The sequence below is a fragment of the Phaenicophaeus curvirostris genome, chromosome 6 (genome assembly GCF_032191515.1).
Source record: "Phaenicophaeus curvirostris isolate KB17595 chromosome 6, BPBGC_Pcur_1.0, whole genome shotgun sequence".
NCBI classification, from domain to species: Eukaryota; Metazoa; Chordata; class Aves; order Cuculiformes; family Cuculidae; genus Phaenicophaeus; species Phaenicophaeus curvirostris.
This window is the reverse complement of record NC_091397.1, coordinates 8,131,627-8,153,052: the sequence shown is the minus strand read 5'-3', so window position 1 is coordinate 8,153,052 and position 21,426 is coordinate 8,131,627. Positions and strand designations below refer to the sequence as shown.

Below are 21,426 nucleotides of genomic sequence, written 5' to 3'. Positions count from 1 at the left end.
ATATGGTTTATGTTTTAAATTTCATTTTTTTTACAACTAGATCAGATGCAATTGCCACTGATTAGATGTCACACTATCCCATGCAAAGACCCTATGCTTCCCATTTTAACAAATTACAGTTGTCTTACACATCTTGGAGCCTCCAGCAGTCAGGAAACCTTTAAAGCCCTTTGACTCCATGCAGCTAGTGCAGGCAAACAAAGTGGCAACAGTGAAATGCTACCACACCCCGCAATCAAAATGGACATCAAGGGCAACATATATTGTAAGAAGAAAACCTTGTAAACTATGGGGCTCTAGTGACACATGCATATAGAAGATTTACTATTCAGATTAACATGCTGAATTTTGATCAGGCACTTTGCATTTCATTACCATAGGTTAGTCTTTCCTCTCGTTTATAGTCAAATCTCTAGATTTGCTTTCCTCCCCATGGCAGGACACATTTGCATTAACAACTTCTTAAGTTGCTCCATATCATAGCAATGTGGCATACACTTTTCAGTCAGATTGCATGACACATGCTTCCAGTCCAGCATGACATAAACAGAGCTGCATCAGTATTCTTCTGCTTTTCACCCTAGTCTGTCCTCATTATAGCCACAAATTGTTGGTGCCTTTCTTCTCATCATAAACTTGTTTCTCTACAGAATCATCAATATCATTTTTGCCTCTCCTCACACCTTCAGCATACCAACTGCTTGCAAACAAAATGTATAACAAACAATGCCACCACCTTAGGACTCTCACAAATATCAATTTGCTCTCTTGTCCTCTTACGGATGTGCACACAGTCCATCATTTTACTGATGCTGCAGAATCTTGACTGGACTTTCTTATTGATGGTGCTTTCTCTCACCTTGTATCACAAAGCAGCTCCCTGCATCTCCTCTTCACCTTCGCTGATTTTATCTCATGACTTACAGCATTAACAGCTAGGCTTTTCAAAACTAATGTCCTATCTACCCACAGAAATTATACATCTTGGAGAGTCTCCCTTAAGAAGGACTCCTTCTAGAAATGAAAAAGTAGTAAAGCTGACATGGGAGATAATTGATAAAGAACTGAAGAAGAGGAATATAATTAACATTAACCTATACAGGTTGCTGGAAAATAGATCCTGTCAAACAAACTTGATTTCATTCCTTGACAAAATTACAGAACTGATTAAGGAAGGTAATGTTATGGCCATAATAGACTTGGATATTTGCAGATGCATGTGGCTTCATTCCACCATCGGACTCTGGCAGCCCCTAACTATCCTGCTACCCATCGTCATTTCCAGTCATAACTCTCACTGGAACAGTTGCCATCACATGGTTGAGGACATCAGGAGATACAACTTCCCCATTCTCTTATTATCTGTGACCAACAACAACATACAGATCCTTGCTGTTAGCACACTGTGAATGAAAGACATCAGTTCCTGAGTACATGTGAAATTAGTGCAAAAGGCCCCAATGCAAGACGTTATGGAAAAAGACGGTATTTATTAACAAAATCTGAATATGCTGGATTTATCCACTCACTCTCATTCTCTCTTAAAGTTCATTCATCACACTATCACAGGCACCAAGGTGTGTACGTTCAGGTAGTCTGGCTGAGATGATTTATATGTGCCACAATGGACAATGGATATCAACTATTAAGTTCTCATAGCAACACTTGGGGTTTTCTCGACTGGCAATGACAAGCTATTTTTTTGGCAGGTCTTTTATACATTTTATAAGCCAAAAGTTGAGAAGGGGTGGTCCTCCACCTCAGGATCTTGTCTACTTAGGCACTCATAAGTATTAGTAAGGTTGCAGTTCATTAGCTGGCCTAGCTTGTATGGAGTACCTCTGAAAAAATACACATCTAATTGGCTACAGTGTAGTTCCTTGCTGGCCTAACAGGAAAAGGAATTATGCTAGTGTGCATGACCTGTTACTATCTTGTGGACTTCTAGTGTCCTTAGAAAACAAGGTCATCTGCTTGTACTGGGACTTTTATCAGAGCCCAGACTTTCTGAGCTTGACTGCACAGCACACTCCTCAATTCTACTGCTGGGAACAAAGTTCTTCATGTCATTCTTCTCACACTTACTTTGCTATTTTTTCCAGTGTTTAGAGAAACACATTTGCATCTGTATTTCATTCATATCAATCCTAATACTTCTTTTACAAGTATCTTTATGTTTAGTTAATGTGATTGGAAAAGTGGCTTATTAGGAGAATCTCCAAAAGGAGAAAGCACAAGATACTGAACCTAGCAGAGTGGATGCGCCAGTCTGACACATTTACAAGGCACAAGAGAAGTAACTGAATTCTCTTTTTGCATAGTAAATGTGTTTACTGGTCTCAGCTTATGTGATCCAACAGACTTTACTAGCCTCAAGCACAATTTCTCCTGTGTACACCAATGACAAAGACACTACACTACGATTGCTTTAGGTATCGGGAACTGAACCCTGTAGCCTCCAATCCAACACTTCCTGTGTGTTGCAAGTTCTTGATGTGTCTGTGCATGAACTCACCAAATGCAGTATTCTTTGACACGTGGATTCTGCCCATAAGTGGAGACTGCATGTGTCCTGACTATAAATTTAGCTTACTCTTTATTTCACTCTAGGCACTGAGACTTGAGTGTCTGTGCTTCACACATTGCAATTTACCTCTAAGCTGCTGTTGAAGCAATGCTGCCAGCTCCCTGAAAAAGGTACAGATCACAAGAACAGTCCACTCCAGAGCATCACCCACAGAGACAGTGCACACTTAGGCCATGTGTCCTCCCCCATTCTTGGCTCAGTAGGCCATGCTCATTCAACCCCCGCATGCAATACATGTTTGCATGTCACAGAACAAAAACAACTTTCAGAAGAACTTAATCCTACCCTTTGAACTAGAAAAACACACAAATTATTTTAATTCCAATAAGAATGAGGCTACCTGGGGCCAAGGGCACTCCTGCCAAATGATGTGTAACATGGACTCCATCAGTCACCTCCAGAGAGTACCTGAGCAATGTGATTATAAGCTGGTTCACAGCAATTACTCATGCAGCCAGGGCTCTCTTCCTCCTACAGCACACAAAGATTAGCAAGCAGGCAATGGATGTTAACAACCATCAATAACTATCAATTTAGGATAGATTCAGAACGTGACTGAAGATTGAAAGCTTCCTCATACCTAAATGCAAATTGCCCAAAGCCTTCCAGCCTTTCCACTGTTCTGCCTTTCTTTAGTCACATCTATTCATGTGTCTTCTTTAATATACCAGGGAGCGCAGAGCTCAGGATAGCACTACATCTATCTGTCACCATTCTGTGAATTAACCCACTCTGTCTCAATATTTTCCATGATGTCACTGATAATATGCATTGCTTCACAAGGATATGACTCCTTAAAAACTTAAGGGGTTAGGTTAAAAAAAGAAAAAAACAACAAACCAGAGTGTGAAAATCAAATACTGTAGAACTCTCTAGACACCAGAGATTCAAATGTGATAGAACTGTATAAACAGGGAAAATAAGGAACCTTCAGAAGAAACCAAGGCAGCCTCTCCCTGAAAATACTGGAAAGCTAAATTTTGTGCCAGTGAATCCAGCTAAAATGATCATCCTCCTTCTTATCTATTTAATCTCTCCTTAAAAGCGTGTGCTTTTTCTCCTCATTTTAATCCACCAAAAGGCCTGAATGGCTAATATGATTCTCATTGCTATGTTTTTACACCTTGGCAAGTTGCTTCTAGGCATGCTGTGGGGTCATTATCCTTCCTTCATTTGGTAAATAATAACCCCCTCATTTCTACAATGGGACACCACCTAATTTCACTTGCTTTAGTGAACAGATGGAAAGATCGCCTTTGACTTCATGTAATTTTGCCTTTTCTTGCAAGACATTGGAGCATTAAGCCCTTTTTTCCCCCATGTACTTTTCGTTGTTTACTTTCAGATACAGGGAGGATGGACTCTGATAGATATTGCAAAGAAATCTGTAAGGACATTGTATTTAATGAAAAATATCTGAAATGTATACTTAGAGCCAGCTTCAAATCTTAAACACCCCAAATCATAGTCAGGTGAGGTTTAGGGACAAATACATGCATAATTCACAAAAGCACAGCCATTATCAGCAGCTCTATAGAATAAATAGTCCTTGGAAGACACTGTACATTTGAAGGATGCACTATATTCTTGCTAGCAATATGGAGCCAAATTGATATTTATGGTGTACTCACAATCCATTCAATTCTGCTTCCATTTGAACACACTGGTGAAATACAGCACATATTCTCTTTCAGGTACTAGCAAAAGATACACAACTTCAAGCAGAGCTCCCAATAGCCAGTAAGCATCAGCAGAAGAGCTGATGACTGCACGGAGTCCACTAGGGATCTTGTTATGCCAATCTCATTAACCTGGAAAATGCTCAGCTAGCACCATGCTCACACACAGATGGAAAACAGGCTGCTCAACTACTGTGTGTGCAAGGCAGACTCCTCCTAACTCCCAAGTCAGCAGAAACATTTAAGCATATGCTTACCATTATTGTTAAACAGGTGCTTAAGTACACTGCTGAACAGGGAGCAAAACAAGGAGCATGCCTCTGGAGTATGTGATTTTTGCTTTAATTGCTACTGCATACAAACAGGTTTTACTTATTTGCTGCCCTTAGATATTGCCAACAGCCTCCTTTCCCTATGAAGTTTGCAGTTCAGGTAAAATCTGAGAAAGTTAAAAGGTGAAAGATGCTCTCTTCACAAAATAGCCAAAGTATATCTGTAAAAGCCAATATACTCGAACGAAGAAGGAGGTAAGTAAATTTTACCTTTAAAATTTCTGTAATCTTTCACAGACTTTGACATCTACAACAGTGTCCAAATGCAACTAAACAGTACTTTCTTTAACAAAGTTTTTAACAAATTATAAACATGCATGTTTCATGCAAATGAAATAAAATGCACAGAGAACAACACAGAGGCAACACAGAATATAGCATGAACTTCCCTTCCCTGAGAAAAACTCTCAAACAGTGAGAACAGAAAATGTTCAGTCATATTAATATGAACCACAATTAATTTCTGAACTACTGCTCTACCCACATCATTTTACAAATCCTTCATGTGGATCACAGACCTGTTTTTTAACAGTCAATAGACTCAGAGCTCATGAATAGTAATATTCCTGTATTACAACCATTTGCTTTACAAACCACATCTTCATAAGAGGTACTTTCAGCCCCCTCACAGCCAGATGAGAAGGCATTAATATAAGCACATTTTTCACATTCTCATAATTAGGCACAAGAAAAGCGCAAAATAAGCTTATTTCTAGGTGACTTTGGTTATATCATATGCTCCAGAAGAGCTACTCAGTATTTACAGAAAATATGCCAAGCTCTCATTTCAGTTTTTCTCCCTGTTTTTAATAACTTCAGTCCCAAATGATAAACAAATAAAAATGTTTCATTTTCAGCATGTTTTCCAGTTTATCATCATCAGTGAAAACAAATATAAGCAAAAGTGCAGGCATACAGCATGCTCTGTGAAACACCTGATGAAGGAGACGATAGAGTTCTCCGTGGGGGACGAATTACAAAATGAGATGAAGTAAAAACTCCAGAGCACTTTTCTTAACCTGAAGTATCGTCTGGGATAATCACCTCACTATGCTTTTCTTCTGCTCGCTTGCTTACCCTGCCCTTCACTTCTGTTTTGTTCACTGGATATTCACTGTTTGCTATCTTTAAAAAAAATACTGGAAATTCTTAGCGATGCAGAACACAGCAGGGTTTTGTGTTGAGACTCAGATCTGAAGGCATTGGAGCCTCAGACAAATTTCTTACCCATTTCAGCAGCAGTAGTAAACCCATTAAGTTCAGCAAAAGTTTTGCTTGAGTAAGTGCTGAATAATGACTACAGAATGAGGCCATCTAATGTGTGACTGGAATTCATGCCAAGTCTAACTGTCTCTACACATGCCTGAGTTGACAAAATCTTCTGGCCAGGGACAGGGATTTTTTGTAGCATTGCCCACTCTGCTTAACACCCAGTGGCTCACCTGGGTATGCAACATTCACCACTGCAATTAATCCTGCTGTCTTGAAGGGTCAGTGTTCTCATACTTGCTTTGATTGGACATTTGGCTGCATCTCAGGAGAACCTCTAAAGTTGTTACTCCGTAGTAATCTGGGATGAGATGGTGGAAATACTTCATAGTGTGCAATGAAGTCAATAAACATTGAGTTGCACCATGAAAGAGGCCTTATCATAAATAGAAATAAAATCTTGTATTGGTTACCTAATGTGCGTAGTTTGCAGTTCTTCTATTCTGTCTTGTAAATGTACAGATTATGGATCACCTATCGATCAAGGGTTGAACTCAGATTCAGCTACACATTCTCCCCCCTGGTCAAAATACTACAGGCAACCCACTGCTCCTGTTCTCACACTTTACTTATAGTAATGAAGATGATATTGCAGGACAGACAGATCCCACAGGGAACATTTTGTGCTTGGAAACAACCTGCAAGACTCACTCTTCGTCCCAGTGCACAGCAACACAGATACTCCAGGATATCCAGAATCTTACCAATACCACTACAGATGCACAAAGACAGTTTTTGCAAAAGCAGAATTTCAATATAACCTTGATAATTCACTTCAAGAGCAACCAGGGTACAATGCCTTCCTTGCTACAATGCAAGCTCTGCTTGTTAAAGTAACGTCCTTAAAAGGGTAGAAAATCCACAGTATCTACAGATGAATGTATGCCACAGCTAGGACACAGTTATCAATGCATTGTCAACATTCAGGCTCTAATGGTTTAGATTTGTTCTGTAAATTACATTTATTTTAAAAATTTTATTCTCAACTACAGCCTTTTCAAAATGAACACAATGGGAAAGTGCTAAATGTGATACTCCATTGGGAAAGAATGCCAGGCTTCCTAAGTGACAGCATTATGCATTAGTGGATTACACAAGACTTACAGTACATAAAACAATTTCATAAATGGGCTTTACTTGTTAATCTCACGTGAGTCACTGTTTAGTACAATAGTGCACAGACGACACACATGCAAACGCATAGATCTAGATTAAGCACATGTATTGCACTTGTGATGACATTAAACTATTTGGATTAAGCAATTTTAAAGCTAGAGATGCATTATAATATTCTAGGACAGCTCTGTATACATGTAATCCACGGACCAAGCAATTTCTGCAGCAAAATGGCATCTGGCAGACTCTCCTTCTACAGCTGTTCTGCAGTGCTAGGAGACCCAACCTGCTGCTACACAAGGATGTCAGGACCTGGAAGGAGCAAAGCTCCAAACATGCAGCTCATGTTACCCTACAACCCTTTGCAGATGTGATCAACAAACCCTGCAAAGATGCATAGAGTAGTATTTCTCTTACATAATGACAGAGGCCTAATGCAGTGCTTAGTATCATTTGAGATACTCTGGAACATCTATGACTACATTCAAGCAACAAACTCAAGGCTTAGATACCTGCAGGGTAGATCACAGAATCACAGAATGACCTGAATTGGAAGAGACCCACAAGGATCGTCACATCCAACTCCTATTCCTGCACATGACAACCCCAAAAGTTAAACCATGTGTCTGTCCAAATGCTTCTTAAAGCCTCTTCCACCATCCTCTGAGTGAATAACCTTTTCCTAATATCCAAGCTAAACCTCCTCCTTCCTGCCATTCCCTCGGGTCCTATCCCTAGTCACCAGAGGGAAGAGATCAGCACCTGCTCCTCCTTCTTCCCTTGTGAGGAAGCAGTAAACTGCTATAAGGTCCCTCCTCAGTCTTATCTTCTCCAGGGTGAAGAGATCAAGTGACTTCAGCCACTTCTCATATGACTTCCCCTCTAGACCCTTCACCAACTTTGTGGCTTCCTCTGGACACTCTTTGGTAGCTTGATATTCTTTTTATACTGCAGTGCCCAAAACTGCACACAACACTCAAGGTGGAGCCACACGAGTGTGGAGTAGAGCAGGGTAATTACCTCCCTCAAGGTGACTCGAGATGTTTATGCTTCCCATAGTATCCCTTATTTACTTAAGCCAATGGAGAGAAATTGGCATTTAAGAGTGCCAGTCCTCTGGCCCACTTTATACATCTACATGAAGATGGGATGAATCACACCTTAGGCTCCGCTGACTAAATGATAAAGACAGCCCAAGTTTACTAACTTAGCTATAGATGTCTATAGGGAAGAAGCTAGAGTTTAGTCAAAGGAATCCTATTCTCATCTTCTTATAATGAAAAGCTTTGAGAGCCAGAAAAATTACTGCACTCCCACAGAGACTGCTCTAGTAGCTCATCACCTTCACTGTAAAAACTGGACACTTTTATCTTTTAGTCCAAAATGCTCCGACTTTAATTTCCAGCTCTGAATTCTGTTCTGCTTTTGTCAGGTACATTTAAGAGCCTATTGCTACTAGAAGTTTTGTACCAGCTGGAGGTGTGCTTAGGCATGGTTCTCCATCACCTTCCCCTTTATGTAGTCAGTTAGACCAATATTCAGTGAATACAAAGCCGTGCCAAGAAATGCAACCTCCAAGATATACAGGAGTGATACTTGATGCAAGAGAACATGCTATGAAATACCTTGTGGCAGTTGAAAGACTTATTCCACAGTGCCGTGAGGGAATAAAGCCTCGGGCCATCGAACTCTACAAAACTTACATTTTAGGTATTCATCTATTGAAATACCAAACAAATCCAGATTTCATTAATGAACAAAAGCAATCTCTCAAATATGGATGACTGGAATACTGAATTCCTGATAGCGTTGACAGCTCTGTGGCCTCTGTTACTGCTCAGGGCTTCACTGAATGACAGCTGAGTGAGTACCATAAAATCCTAACAGTCCCTTCCATCTCTCCTCTCTTACTGTTTTGGAAAGCAGTAAAGAGATTCAGAAAGAAAGGGAAAGGGATAGACTATCCTGTGAACAGATAACTCAGAGCAGGAAGGGAGAAATAAACACAATAGTGTTCTCTCTCCCTTGCATTCAAGAGGGAGCAGGGGAGCTTTTGGGTAGTATCGAAGAGAGGGATGCAGGTGGAAGAACCATTGTCAAAGTCAAGATTTTATATCTTTCCAATTATGAGAATTAAAGACTCCCAATTTCTATCAACTAGCATTGTGACACTAGAACAGGCCCAGCACATCTTACAGCTTTCCCACTGGGCCACAATGCAGCAATTCTAGTACCTGCGATGGATTGTACCCTCTATTGCATTTATTATCGTAAGAAAGTGGAATGCTTGTTCCCCTTTACGCCCAACCCAGAAAGGACACCAGACTGTTACAGTCTTTAAAACACAACTTGTCCTTCACTAGGCAGCAGCAGCCCAACAATTTTCTGCTGCAATTCATGCTGTAGATTGGCAATTGAATTTCTGCCATGCTTTAAACTTCAGTTGGAGTCACAACAGCTTATCTAGGAACCACTATCACAGCTCCCCTGCTTTTGGCTCTGCTGGTCTCTGTGTTTCAGTCCAGATAGTAGACAACTAATGAACAGCACACAAAATCTGGACTGCTTTTGGCTTCTAAGTCATGTGGAATTTGAGACAGAGGATAAGAGTTGTGCTGGAGAGGTTTGGATTGGATATTAGGAAAAAAAATCTTTGCCGAAAGAGTGGTCAAGCATCTGCTTAGGGAAGTGGTGAAGTCTCCTTCCCCAAAAGTGTTCAGAAAGCATGTCGACACAGCACTTGGGGAGATGGTTTAGTAAGCATGGTACATTGGGCTGACAGACTGGATGATCTTTTACAACTCTAACAATTCTATGATTTTATAAGGTAGGAGGGTGTCTGACCTGGATCAGAAACTCCACCACCCACTTCAGTGTGGGAGTTTCAAGAACAGGTAATCTCTACACAGCCTCTTTACCCCACGATAGGACAGCTGCATTCTTGGCTGAGAAGCATTACACCACATTTCAGTGCACTGTGATTGATCACTGCAAGCAATAAACTTGCAGGTAAAATACAGCAAATAAGGGAAATCACAATGGAGCTTCAATGTATTTTATTTATGTTTGTAATATGAATTTACTGCTTATGAGAGGCACCAGAAATACAAAACAGGCAGGAAGAAAGCTGGATTTTTCTATTAGGCTGCACCAGTGTGTCTCCAGGAAGAACAGAAGTACTCCAAGGACGACAGAGTAGCTTGCTCTTCATTTGTACCCTTGAGATTTCTGAGGCCTCCAAGAAGCCAGCATAGTTTCTATGTGATAACAGCACTGGACTTTTTTTATTTTAATTTGGGGTGGGTTTTTTTTTGGTATGTACATCTAAACTGCAACTATCGGAGTTTGGATTTAAATGGTCAAACTAAACACATAAATCTCCAGTCTCTTCTACAAGTCCTTTCAACGACCCATAACTGCCTCTTTTGTCCCATTCACCAATTTTTATTCAGGCTGAAGCAGAAAAGTGACACATTCATCAAGGTTTCTCTTGGTAGTTTCCAAGCATTAGAGCAGATACTGGCTAGACTGAAATTCAGAAAAAGAGTTTCACAGCAACATCCTTCTAACACAAATAGCTACAGCAGTGCTCACTCCTTTCACTGACAACTAAATATGCCAAAATAACAGCATGCTCTTAGACAGCACATGGAATTTTGTCTTCAATACCCCTACGCACTCTCACTAAGCCCATTGTTTTCACTCATCTACATACAAAGCTACTAACTCCTTTCCATCTTTACTTCACCTTTACCTCTATCAAACTCTGTTCTCAAGATTTACACGGGGGTACAGAAGAGAAGAATCTGGCACTACTTTAAAGATCCTCTTCAAACCAGTTCTTTTTGATGCACTTGCTTACAAATCCATTCAAAATAAAGCCCATGTTGATGATATATAAGTCCGGGGAAGACATAGGGAAGAGTAGAATAAAACAAGTGTAGTTAGTATTAGTTTTCTTGATCTGATAACTGAATGTGTAAAGGAAAAAGACAGGAACATTTTAATGAAGTAAATTATATCCCTGTACCTAAGGTTAGGTGCATTAATGTAAATGCATTAAATTTATCTCCACACCATTATCTCCACACCATACTGTTGCATATTAACTTGAAAAAGACTGTGGAAAACTCACGGGGTATGTTAGTTTTTACTAGAAGAAACCACTGTGTATTAATCAACCCCTGAAGTATTTATGTAGAACTAAGAAAAATCCCATTGTAAGAGCTTGAACTATTTCTGTAAATTACATTTCCCTGGCTCAAATGATGAATGGAAATAGTGCAGTAAAATAAAAATAGGCACATTTCCAGGTAAATGTTGTTGATTAAAAAAAGCCAAAACAAAGCCCTGGTGAAATACTGTCACACAGATATAAACATTTATCTCAGTGTCACAAGAATGGCTTCATTTTTGCTGGTTTAATTAGGTAATAAAGAAATCGCAAGTGTAGTGCCTACACAAGCTATCACTGCACTTAAAAAGGGCCCACTGCATGGCCAGGGACCAGTGTGCCAGTATTATCACTTGCTGTCACATCATTTTTAGAATGAAATAGCTCAATTTATGAAAGATTTTTAAAGAAAGGAAAATCAATACATGGTTAAAAGCTTATCAAGATTCTAAGCAACACCAAAACTGCCAGAAACAACAAAAAAAAAACCCAAGGTGGGCTTTGAATTTTCAATAACTTCTCAGATTCTGCTAGGCAATTAATGCAGCGCACACTGTAATGCACCTCCTGGGACTCCACACTCCACACACACCCAACCCCATCTTATCAATGATTGCCAGGTACGTAAGAGACAACACTCACAGCATCAGGTTTTGACATAACAAGTTCAGGATTCTAATTCTTTTTAACAAAAGTGATAAATAGGTAAAATTACTATTATTTGAATGTAAAACAACAGCTCAAGGAAAAGGGTAAAGCCAGTAACAGTCTTAACTTGCTAGAACTTCCATCAAGAGCCTATCTGAGATTTCAGGATTAGGTCTGCTAATTATTATCCTGAAGAAATATAAAATCTGTGCAAATACCTGAAAGCTCAAATATTCACCTGAATTAAATTCTTGCGTAAATGAACTGCAGATACAGTTGCAACCACAGACCAGATTAACACAGAAACCAACTGCGTGTGGTTTAGGTGGCCCATAAAACCACAGGCATTAATTAAGGAAATAATCTGTGTCAGTGTAACAGTTGTCTTGTCTTGAAATTTCATTGACATTGTCTCAAAAATTAGTTTTTCAGAGGGAAGCTTTGCATTCAGGTCTAGGGAGAATACTCTGGGTGGCAGTTAAGAAATTAACTGTGACTTAGCAGCCTGAGCGGGGCTGAATCCTGCTCCCATTTAAACCAGAGGCAAAAACTATTGTCTGTTGCAGACGGTTTTGAATTGTGGAGAGTCCCTGCTACACAGCTCTGTGTGCAGATCGATCACTCCAGCCTTAGCTCATCTCACAGAGGTGTGGATATGCGGATCCATTTTGCCACACTCAAAAGTGCGAGCCAAAAATCCCATTAGAAGCTCAAGCCCTTTGCTGAGTGACAGTAGGGGAATCCCTGCTCGCTAATCATTCCCTGACTTCAGAGACCAGCAAGGAAAATGTGTGACAGGTTTTTATTAATACTGTGCCATTGTGTATCTAAATTAGGTTAATCCTGTACTTTAATCGAACAATGTAATCTCAGGTGGTTAATTACTTTTTCTTATTGATACAGAACATCCCAATCAAAGACTGTAATGACCTCTAGGATCAGTAGCTTAAGCAAATAATAGTTTAAATTTCCCCACATGAAAAAAGTTCCAGTACCAGATATCTCCCAGGCATGTAAAAGGCATAATGAAAGGAGTACGATGCAATCACACAGCCTGTGCAATTCTCCTGGAAAATTGTTTGCAGAAGTTCCTGTTCAGTTGAATGTTCCCCTAGTTGAATTCACAGGTCACATAGCACTGCACCTTCCTCTTTAAAACTACTGCTGGAGAAAGCAGTATTATTGGAGTTGGAAAAGGAGGCATTTCCTTAAAAAGCCAGTAAAGCATTTTACTATGGAACTTAATTAAAGGATGGAGAATACTTTGTCTGCTTCTTGAACACATCAACACAAGGCATGAAACACATAAAACCTTTGTATTGAATATTAGCGTTTCCCCTCACAGGGGAGGCAAAACACACGTGAAAGCTTTCCTTGAAAGAAGGGAGGGGACGCGAGACCAACAGGTACCTTTTACGAGCTTCAGGTGATTTGAACGAAGTGGTTTTTTAAAGCCAAGCGCCCCAAGCCATCACGAATGCCACCCCGCGGGGCTCCTCCTCTGCCGTGCGGGTCGCCCCGCACCCCCGGCACTGGGGCAGCCCCGCAGCACCCCCCGGGTCAAATCAGCAGGCAAAACACACAAATATATTTCCATCAGCACAAGATGGCAACCAGCACTTCTTCCGGGAGAGCAGCTGGCTTTTTCTTTCCTTAAGAGCAGCGGGGAGCGAGGGGAGAAGAGGTGGTTGAGAAAGGCATCCCGAGCACGTTTAAAAGAAATGGCACCAAGGCACAGATTTCCGCTAGTGATGCCGGAGGAGAGGCAAGGTACCCCCAGCTCGCACACACACACACACACATCGTGGCCACCAAGTTGGCGAAGTTGGCCGTGCCGGAGCGCTGTGCCCGGAGCCAGTCCCAGCCCTCGCCCTGGAGCCCCCCCAGCTCCCCTCACAAAGCGGGGAGGACACCCCAGCAGCCTCCGCATCCCCTGCGGGAAGGGGAAACTGAGCCAAGATGCTCCCTCGCCCGGCTCCGCGGGGTCTGGGGAGCACCGAGCCCGAGCCTCGCCACTTACTCACAGTCACTGAAGGCGCCAGCAGCAGCCACTTACCATCATGTTCCCTTGCATTTTAGCCGTTTGAAACATTGCCTTTTCCTTCATTTTTGCCGTGTGTGTGCGTGTGCTGCTCTCAGAGAGTTACTTAATCCAGCGGCTGGATCACTTTAGTGAAGAACTGGCGTGCACTTGAGATGGCTCTTTTTGGTGTGGAGTGGAGGGGACTACGAGCAGCAGAGGGGGAGGGTGCCTGCTTGCTTTTTTTTTTCTTTTCTTCCCCACCCTTTCAAGGTCTATTTTACCAAAAAAAAAAAAAAAAAAGGCAATAAAAATAAAACAACCCCTTTCAAAGGGGAGGGGAGGCAAGAAAAGCAGAGGGGCAGCCAGGCTCCATCACTACCCAGATGCAGCTTTTGCCCTGCGGGAGGGGCAGGACGGAGCCGCACACACCCCCCGGCCCTGCCCGGCCGCCGCCCCGGGCTGGGTGGTCCCACCGAGCCGAGGCCACCCCTGGAGACGTGCTGCTGCAGAGAAGGGGGCAATAAATAAAAAAGGAGCTGGAGAGGGTGGAGGGGTGACCGCCCCCCTCCCCTGGCTGTGCCCGGCTCGCCGCTCTCCCAAAGTGATGGGGGGGGGGGGGTGGTCGCACACGCTTCTGACACAACACGAACCGGGCAAGGGGGGGGAAGAGGAGCCGCCTTTCCCGGTGTTAACCGTTCGCCGGCTACAGCCAAGCCACGTCTGATGCAGAGAGGGAGGAGAATAGGACTTAACGCTGCCGCGGGTGAGCGGGGAACGCCAGCCGCGTTTCCATGGCCGCGCCCCGGCCAGCCCTCCCGCAGCCCCCCGACACCGCCTCCTGCCCTCCCGCAGCCCCCCGACACCGCCTCCAGCCCTCCCGCAGCCCCCCAGCATCGCCTCCAGCCCTCCCGCAGCCCCCCAGCATCGCCTCCAGCCCTCCCGCAGCCCCCCAGCATCGCCTCCTGCCCTCCCGCAGCCCCCCGACACCACCTCCAGCCCTCCCGCAGCCCCCCAGCATCGCCTCCAGCCCTCCCGCAACCCCCCAGCATCGCCTCCTGCCCTCCCGCAGCCCTTGACCACCACCTCCAGCCCTCCCACAGCCCCCAGGATGGGGGGTCGCTGCGGGAGCAGGAGAAGAAGGGACCCCCGCGCATCCCCGCAAGGATGCGGGGTGAAGCCCGCAGGAACGGGCAGAGGGATGCTGGAAATGCCAGGGCAAGGGTGCAGCCCACGCATGTGCCTGCGGCTGAGCCCCAGCCGTGCCCTTCGCTCCTTGCTAGCGGTGCCCACGCTTTTTTGTGTGAGGTTTTCCATGGGAGCCAGTCCCCGCCGGTGGCTTGGGCAGCAGCTGGAAGATGTTCCTCTTGTGGGAACGTGGGCCCTCTTTGCCTTAGCACGGCTTTCGAGGGACATGGCCTCGCCACCCATCCCAAAGGTTTACACCTCAAGCTGCACACGTGTGTAAAAATCCTTCCAGAGAGCTGTCTCTTTTTGTCTCTCCCTGATTCATCAGGAGTAATTGCAGTCATCTCCAGGAGAATGTGGTGCCCGCTGATTTCATTTGGCATGAACAGGACTGCTTCAGATGTTGCCCACTCAAAAGGAGAGAAGTAACTCTAAGAAGAAAGTTATTTCCTTAATAGCTGAGAAGGGAAACCAAGAAGAAAAAAAACCAGAAACTCTTTTTGTCATTCAAAGTTTAACCTAGCCAATGGCTACAGCTGTAACTCTCTCCTTTTCATTTTTCAGTGGGGGGAACTGCAGACCCTTCCATGGGTCCTTTTATTATGTCGATCTAGAGCACTTGGAACTCTGGTCTTTCAGAGCTTATAGCACCTTCATTTCATAGGCAAAGGCTGTTCACTAGAAACAGGAAACAGTATGTGCAATCCCAGAGTGTTCCTCACGCTATATTTTTCATTAAACCACCCAACTGTTGAAAGATATTTAAATATAGAACCTCTCACCTAAGCTGTTAAGCAGTATCTTGAAAACAGCGGCAATGGGGAAGCAAGACCCTAAGACACTCCTGGGAAATAACTACAGCAGATGATGCTGGTGCCCCTAAGATGCACCTGTGATGGGAACTGTTGTTCTACAAAAATGTCACCCCTCACTTGCAGGTCTTGATTATTTTCTTCCTTGTCTTCATTTTGGAACTGCTTATACCGCTTTCATGGTGCATCCTGAGCAGTAAGTTCTTCATTATGTTCCTCAAACTTGGAACAAGTTGTCGCTTGCTTTCTTTACTTCAGTTTTGATGTTTTATCAGGCAGTTCCTGTTGCATCTCTGTATTTTACCCTCAAGTGTTTTAATTATGTATGAATACAAAATATTTGTTATCTACTTCACGGTTACTAGTCCTGTTTGCCTCCTGCATTACTTTATACACCAAAAGAATTACTTACTGTATACTGAACTCTAGCAGTTGGGGGTTTTTTGATATTTTTCCCTCAGCTTTGTCATAATGCAGTTACTGGGTTTGCTTATTTTTATTTGCATAACTGTAGCAATTGCATTAATTAAAACAGCTTTGTTTAAAGTTCAGGCAAAATGCAAAATGCTTAGTTTCACCTTTGACAGTATCCAGTTGGTTTTTTTTTTATTACTAGACATCAACCAGGTTCCATTCAGCCAGCATTTGTACATTACTGTGTTTTCACTTCTGCCATGAACTCTCATTATCCAGAGATTTCATAAGAAATAAGGCATTGTTTTGCAATACTGTGCAAAAAAAAATGACATTGGGGAAAAAAAAAAAAAACCAACCAAAAAAACCACCTTTGTTGAGCAGGAGGTTGGGCTAGAGACATTGTGGTATCCCTTCCAGCCTAAATTATCCTGTGACCCATAAGTTCACAACATTATGAACTGAGTGATGCTTTTTGTTACAGCTTAAAATGTCTGTTTAACAAATAACTGTTGTGTCACTTCCTAAGATCACTCCAAAACTGCATCCCTCATGTTCCCAGAGACTTCGGGTTCTGCTGATCATGACTTTGGCTGGTATTTTTCATGTCTACACCACTTTCATTAGGCTGATGGAACTTGCTCTCAGATCTTGAAGCATGAGACTAAGTTGTGCTGTAGATTTGTACCCCAACCTGCTGTCAGGTGATTCCGTTGTAAATGGTCAATGAAACTGTCCTTCAGTTTTGGCACAACTTAAGACAGCTACAAGTGATATTACCACATTACTCCCTTAGTACATTAAGCCCACTGGACTGCTCTTCATCTAGCTTTCAAATGACTGGTGAGTTTTTCTTCTTGATGGATTTTCCCCACATCATCTAAATGAAAATTACTTATTCTCACTGAACAAGGAGTCAACTTCTTTATGAACCGGAGGTAAAATGGTGAGTGCAGAAAGATGATCTGAAATAGCCAGTCACCCTGGGACCCAATAAAGAAGTATGATTTAAGCAGCTAGAAGGTTTGCTGGTGGGTATTGTGAATTTAAGGTCAAAGATCTGGCCCAGGAAACTTCAAGAAAACATGAAAATGTTTCATCACCATTTCAAGCTTTTTATCAGAGGAAAACTGTCAAAATTCATTACTTTTGCATTCACTGGAGTAGTCCCAGTGCACCTCCTTTGTCAGTAGAGTTACTTTTGATATAAACATGGGAAAGTTCAGATGAAACTCGGCTGCATCGTAACAGCAAGATCTTAAGTGAAAACCCTGTAGAAGGAAGGGTTTTTGCAATCTGTTCATTTGTATCCAAGGTACACACCAGGAGGAAAACCCTGGGAACTCAGACAGGCTTCGCTTGATATCTGATCTAGAGATATTCTCCGTATCTCAGGTACTATGACGAAACAAACATGGCATCTTCATTCACTAACACTTTTATAGGCCATTTTGAGGAAATGTGCTTTTCTCACATCCATCACGGAATAAGATATATGAAAAAGCAGCCTTACAGATATTCTGTTCTTTGCTGGTTTCAGTATTCTGAGGTTCAATTTCTTTATCTGAAAAGGAATACAGGCTACAACGCTTACATCCCATTCACAATACTTTATTTAAAGCTATGATGATAAGAGAGTGGGAGAATTTATTTTATCAAATAAAACCCATTCAATGCGTGTGATGCTGGCTTTCCTTCTCAGTAGCCAAACAAGCCTGACAACAGTCCTCCTGAATAGAAGGCAAGAATTAATTTCACACAGTATTAGCTGGCTGCACAGCACAGACTTTATTTATTCAGTATTTTTAAAGAAAAAATATTTTAAGGATGTAAGATCACAAACAAATACAGCAGTTGGTTTACTAAAAGTCAATTCTAAGAGCATCAGGATTTCATTTCCATATTTTAAGGGTACTTTTTACCCTTCACAATAAAAGAATTTGTGTTTTCAAAATGTTACAAATGGCTGCTTCTTCTCAGTCAGACCCTTTTGTGAGGATCCCATCTTCTTCCTGTCAGCCCGATCCCTCAAATGTATGGTCAGCCTTCTCTCCAGCCTAATTTTGAGACTGTGCTCTCTAAGATCAGGCCAAGTCATGCTACACCTGCTCCTCAAAATCTCCCCATTCCTCATCAGACCCAGATCCACAGCACACTGTTTCGTAAGGAAACGCAAGTTTACTTTGTTTCATTAGACCAAGAGATTGAGCTTGAGCATCAGAGGAGTCCAATTTGCACTTTCTGTCAAGCAACCAGGAAAGACGGTGCTTTTCAGTTGAAACACTGAAGAAGAACCCAAGTTTTTGAGATGAGAGGATCATTCAGGTAGGAAGGACCTCAGGAGGTCTCTCGCCCAAACCCTTGCTCAAGCAGGGTCAGCTGTGATGTCAGACCAGGTTTTTCAGGGCTTTGACAAGTGGCGTCTAGAAATCCTTCAGGAATGGGAACCACACAGCTTCACTAGGCAACCTATTCTGACGGTTGACTGCTTTCATAGGGAAAAAGATTTTCCTTTTATTAAGCATGAACTTGTCTTGTTTCAACTTATGCCCATTGCCTGTCATCCTCCTGTCATGCCTCAATGTGAAGAGCTTGGCTCCATCTTCTTGATAACCTTTTCAAGGGACTGGAAAGCTGCTACCAGATTCCGTAAACCCATCTCTTCTCCAGGCTGAACAAGTCCACCTCCCTCAGCCTCTCTTCGAAAGGTAAGTGTTCCAGACCCTGACTGTACTGGTGGGTTTCTGTTGAACTTGCTACAATTTATATCAGCCTTCTGCTGGGGGCCACAAACTGGACTACAGATGATGTCTAAGGAGTTCCAAAAAAAGGAGATAACTGCTGAAATAGAGACCATATGCAGTACTTGCTTTGCTGTCCACTTACAACATTCAAGAGGAACGGGACTGGCGATATCCCGAATGAAATGGTTGCATGTTATTTTGTGGAAACCTAATGCAAGTTAGGAAGAGATTTAGCAAGACTAAATATATTCCATAATGGTATTTAGTAGTACAACACAGAAAAAAAAAAAAAAAAAGAGTTCCAGCAAGCAACTTTTTTTCCTTCCCAAGTGGGACAATTTTGAAAATTCTGTTATTCATGCCATGCTACAAGTCTGTTCTGAAAAACCATCACTCATCATATGCTAGAACTTTGCCCATGTATTTACAATTGCAGTGATTGCTTCTTCTGGTAAAAAGATGGTGTTGGAGAGTCACATGAAGTAAATGCACTGTTAAATAAATCTAAAAATTACTTCTGAGGATCCCTCATTCTTCAAGAAATTAGAATAATGACAGAGCAGCTGCTGTTAAAAAAGTTAATATTTGCTAGCTCTTACTACTTGAGGGTACTTAAGGCATCTTTGTTAACCCAAATAGGAAAGAACAATCTGAGAAAAAGGGAAATGTTATCTCAGATGTTCTGAGGAAGAAGGAAATATGATAGAAACTACTGAATTTTAGAATTTGCAACAGCATAGCTGAAAAATGTTGCCTTTGAGAAAAGACTTACGGAAGTGTTCCTGTTATTTGCAAGATTCATCAGGGATTTGGCTTGAGACACATGACCTCTGGACAGATACCTGGAATGCAGTCAACTCCCCATTATCCACAAGTGAATTATTCAACTTCAAATAGACCATAACAGTGGTACAGAGATCCCCAGCTTGTTTTCGTGTAGTCCATGATAAACCTCAGAGCTTACAGGCTCACATGGGGCACTGTCTTCATGTTACACTGACTCCTCAACTAGCCTAGACAGAAACATCCACTGTGCTCTCATAAAAGCATTAGAGAAGTCAACTAAGATCCATAGCACTAATGGATATGTATTTTTACTTTGTCAGGTAGAAGGACTGAGTATATATTTTAAATTATGGGACTCAATTGAGCCCCTGTCCTTACAGAGCCTGTGAGATTTCTTGCTAAGACAAGCAGCAGATATGCTCCATAGTACACTCTAGGCATGAGGCAAAATTGTCAGCTGCAGGCTAGGACAGTAGGGCAAAATCTAGAGGATTTCTGCTAGAAGCATAGATACTCCTTACAACTTCTGTTTTTTCACATTATCAGCTTCTAAACTCCATTAATAAAAGCTAAAAATATACAGAAATCAAATAATTACTTCTTCATGAATGAAATTGTTGTAGTTGCTAAGGGATTCAGAGTAGGAGGAAAGCTTTCAGAATATAATTTCTGCGTAATGGTTGGGCATGTGAAATTTGAATATATGGGAATGCTAGGAAAATGTGGGCAGAATCATTAGACTCACTAGTGGTAACAGGAAAACGTTAATAGGAGACATTACGAGACCTTGCTCTTCAGGCAAGTACCACCTCTGGTTAATCAGAGAAATTATTATTTATACTTTAAAAACTACAAGTCCTGTAATAAATATACTTTGGATTTCCAGCTGGACTACAGCAATTCCAGTGCCTAATCATGGATCACATTGTCTTTTCGAAATTAAGAGTATCCTATGCTACCCAGCTTCTCACAGCAGAAGTAAGTACTTGAGAGTTTTAAAAAACAAACACATGAAAATACACAAAAGCAAAACTAAAACATAGATGCTAAAAACAACATATGTGCTATGGTTTTTCATTAACACTGGAATGAAAATATAGACAGATTTGTGTTAAACATCTGAAAGTTTGTTATGTAACAGATTTTATCCTCCGAACTTATTTTAATTTAATTTCACTACCATTCTGACAGTTACATTTTCAATGACAATTATATTAAGAAGGCAAAAAAGCATCAAAGAATCCTTCACTCAAGTGTTCACTCCTGACTGATTCTAGCCAGTTGGAAAGATATCAAACCCACAAGTCCTAGAACCAAGAAAAATCTTACGTATTGCCAAGAAAATGCCAAGTGTTAACAGCCAAGCAAGCTCATTCCGTTGAAATCAACAGAAGTCCTGCCATTGAATCCCACGACAGCCAGGATCTAGCCATAAACTTGCCTTCAATATGCAACACCACCATAAGTCAGGCTCTTTTACTGCTTAGCCAAGTAGAAAATCTGGACCCATGAATGAACCTCCTTTTCAATACATACCCTACTGATGCCCCATTTCTCAGAAGGCCTTCTGCCTTTGGTATGTTATTACAATATTTCAATAGAGTAGTTTTGCAGATAACTTATTTTGTGAATATCAATGTATTTCTATTTAATTAAT

The 21,426-nt window shown here is 41.8% G+C and overlaps 1 protein-coding gene across 2 annotated transcripts in view; it reads right to left on the bottom strand.

Annotated features, from left to right (window-relative positions):
- The window catches only part of DPP6 (dipeptidyl peptidase like 6), a 568,651-nt gene that overhangs the window by 487,345 nt on the left and 59,880 nt on the right, over nucleotides 1-21,426 (bottom strand). The window contains exon 1 of one of the 2 annotated variants that reach the window (XM_069859303.1): nucleotides 13,862-14,008. The exons of the other annotated variant lie outside the window; for it this stretch is intronic. Within the exon in view, the coding sequence (XP_069715404.1) occupies nucleotides 13,862-13,912 (51 nt within the window). The 5' untranslated portion in view covers nucleotides 13,913-14,008. Of the gene's footprint in view, nucleotides 1-13,861; nucleotides 14,009-21,426 lie in introns of those variants that run through there. 2 annotated transcript variants of the gene reach the window in all.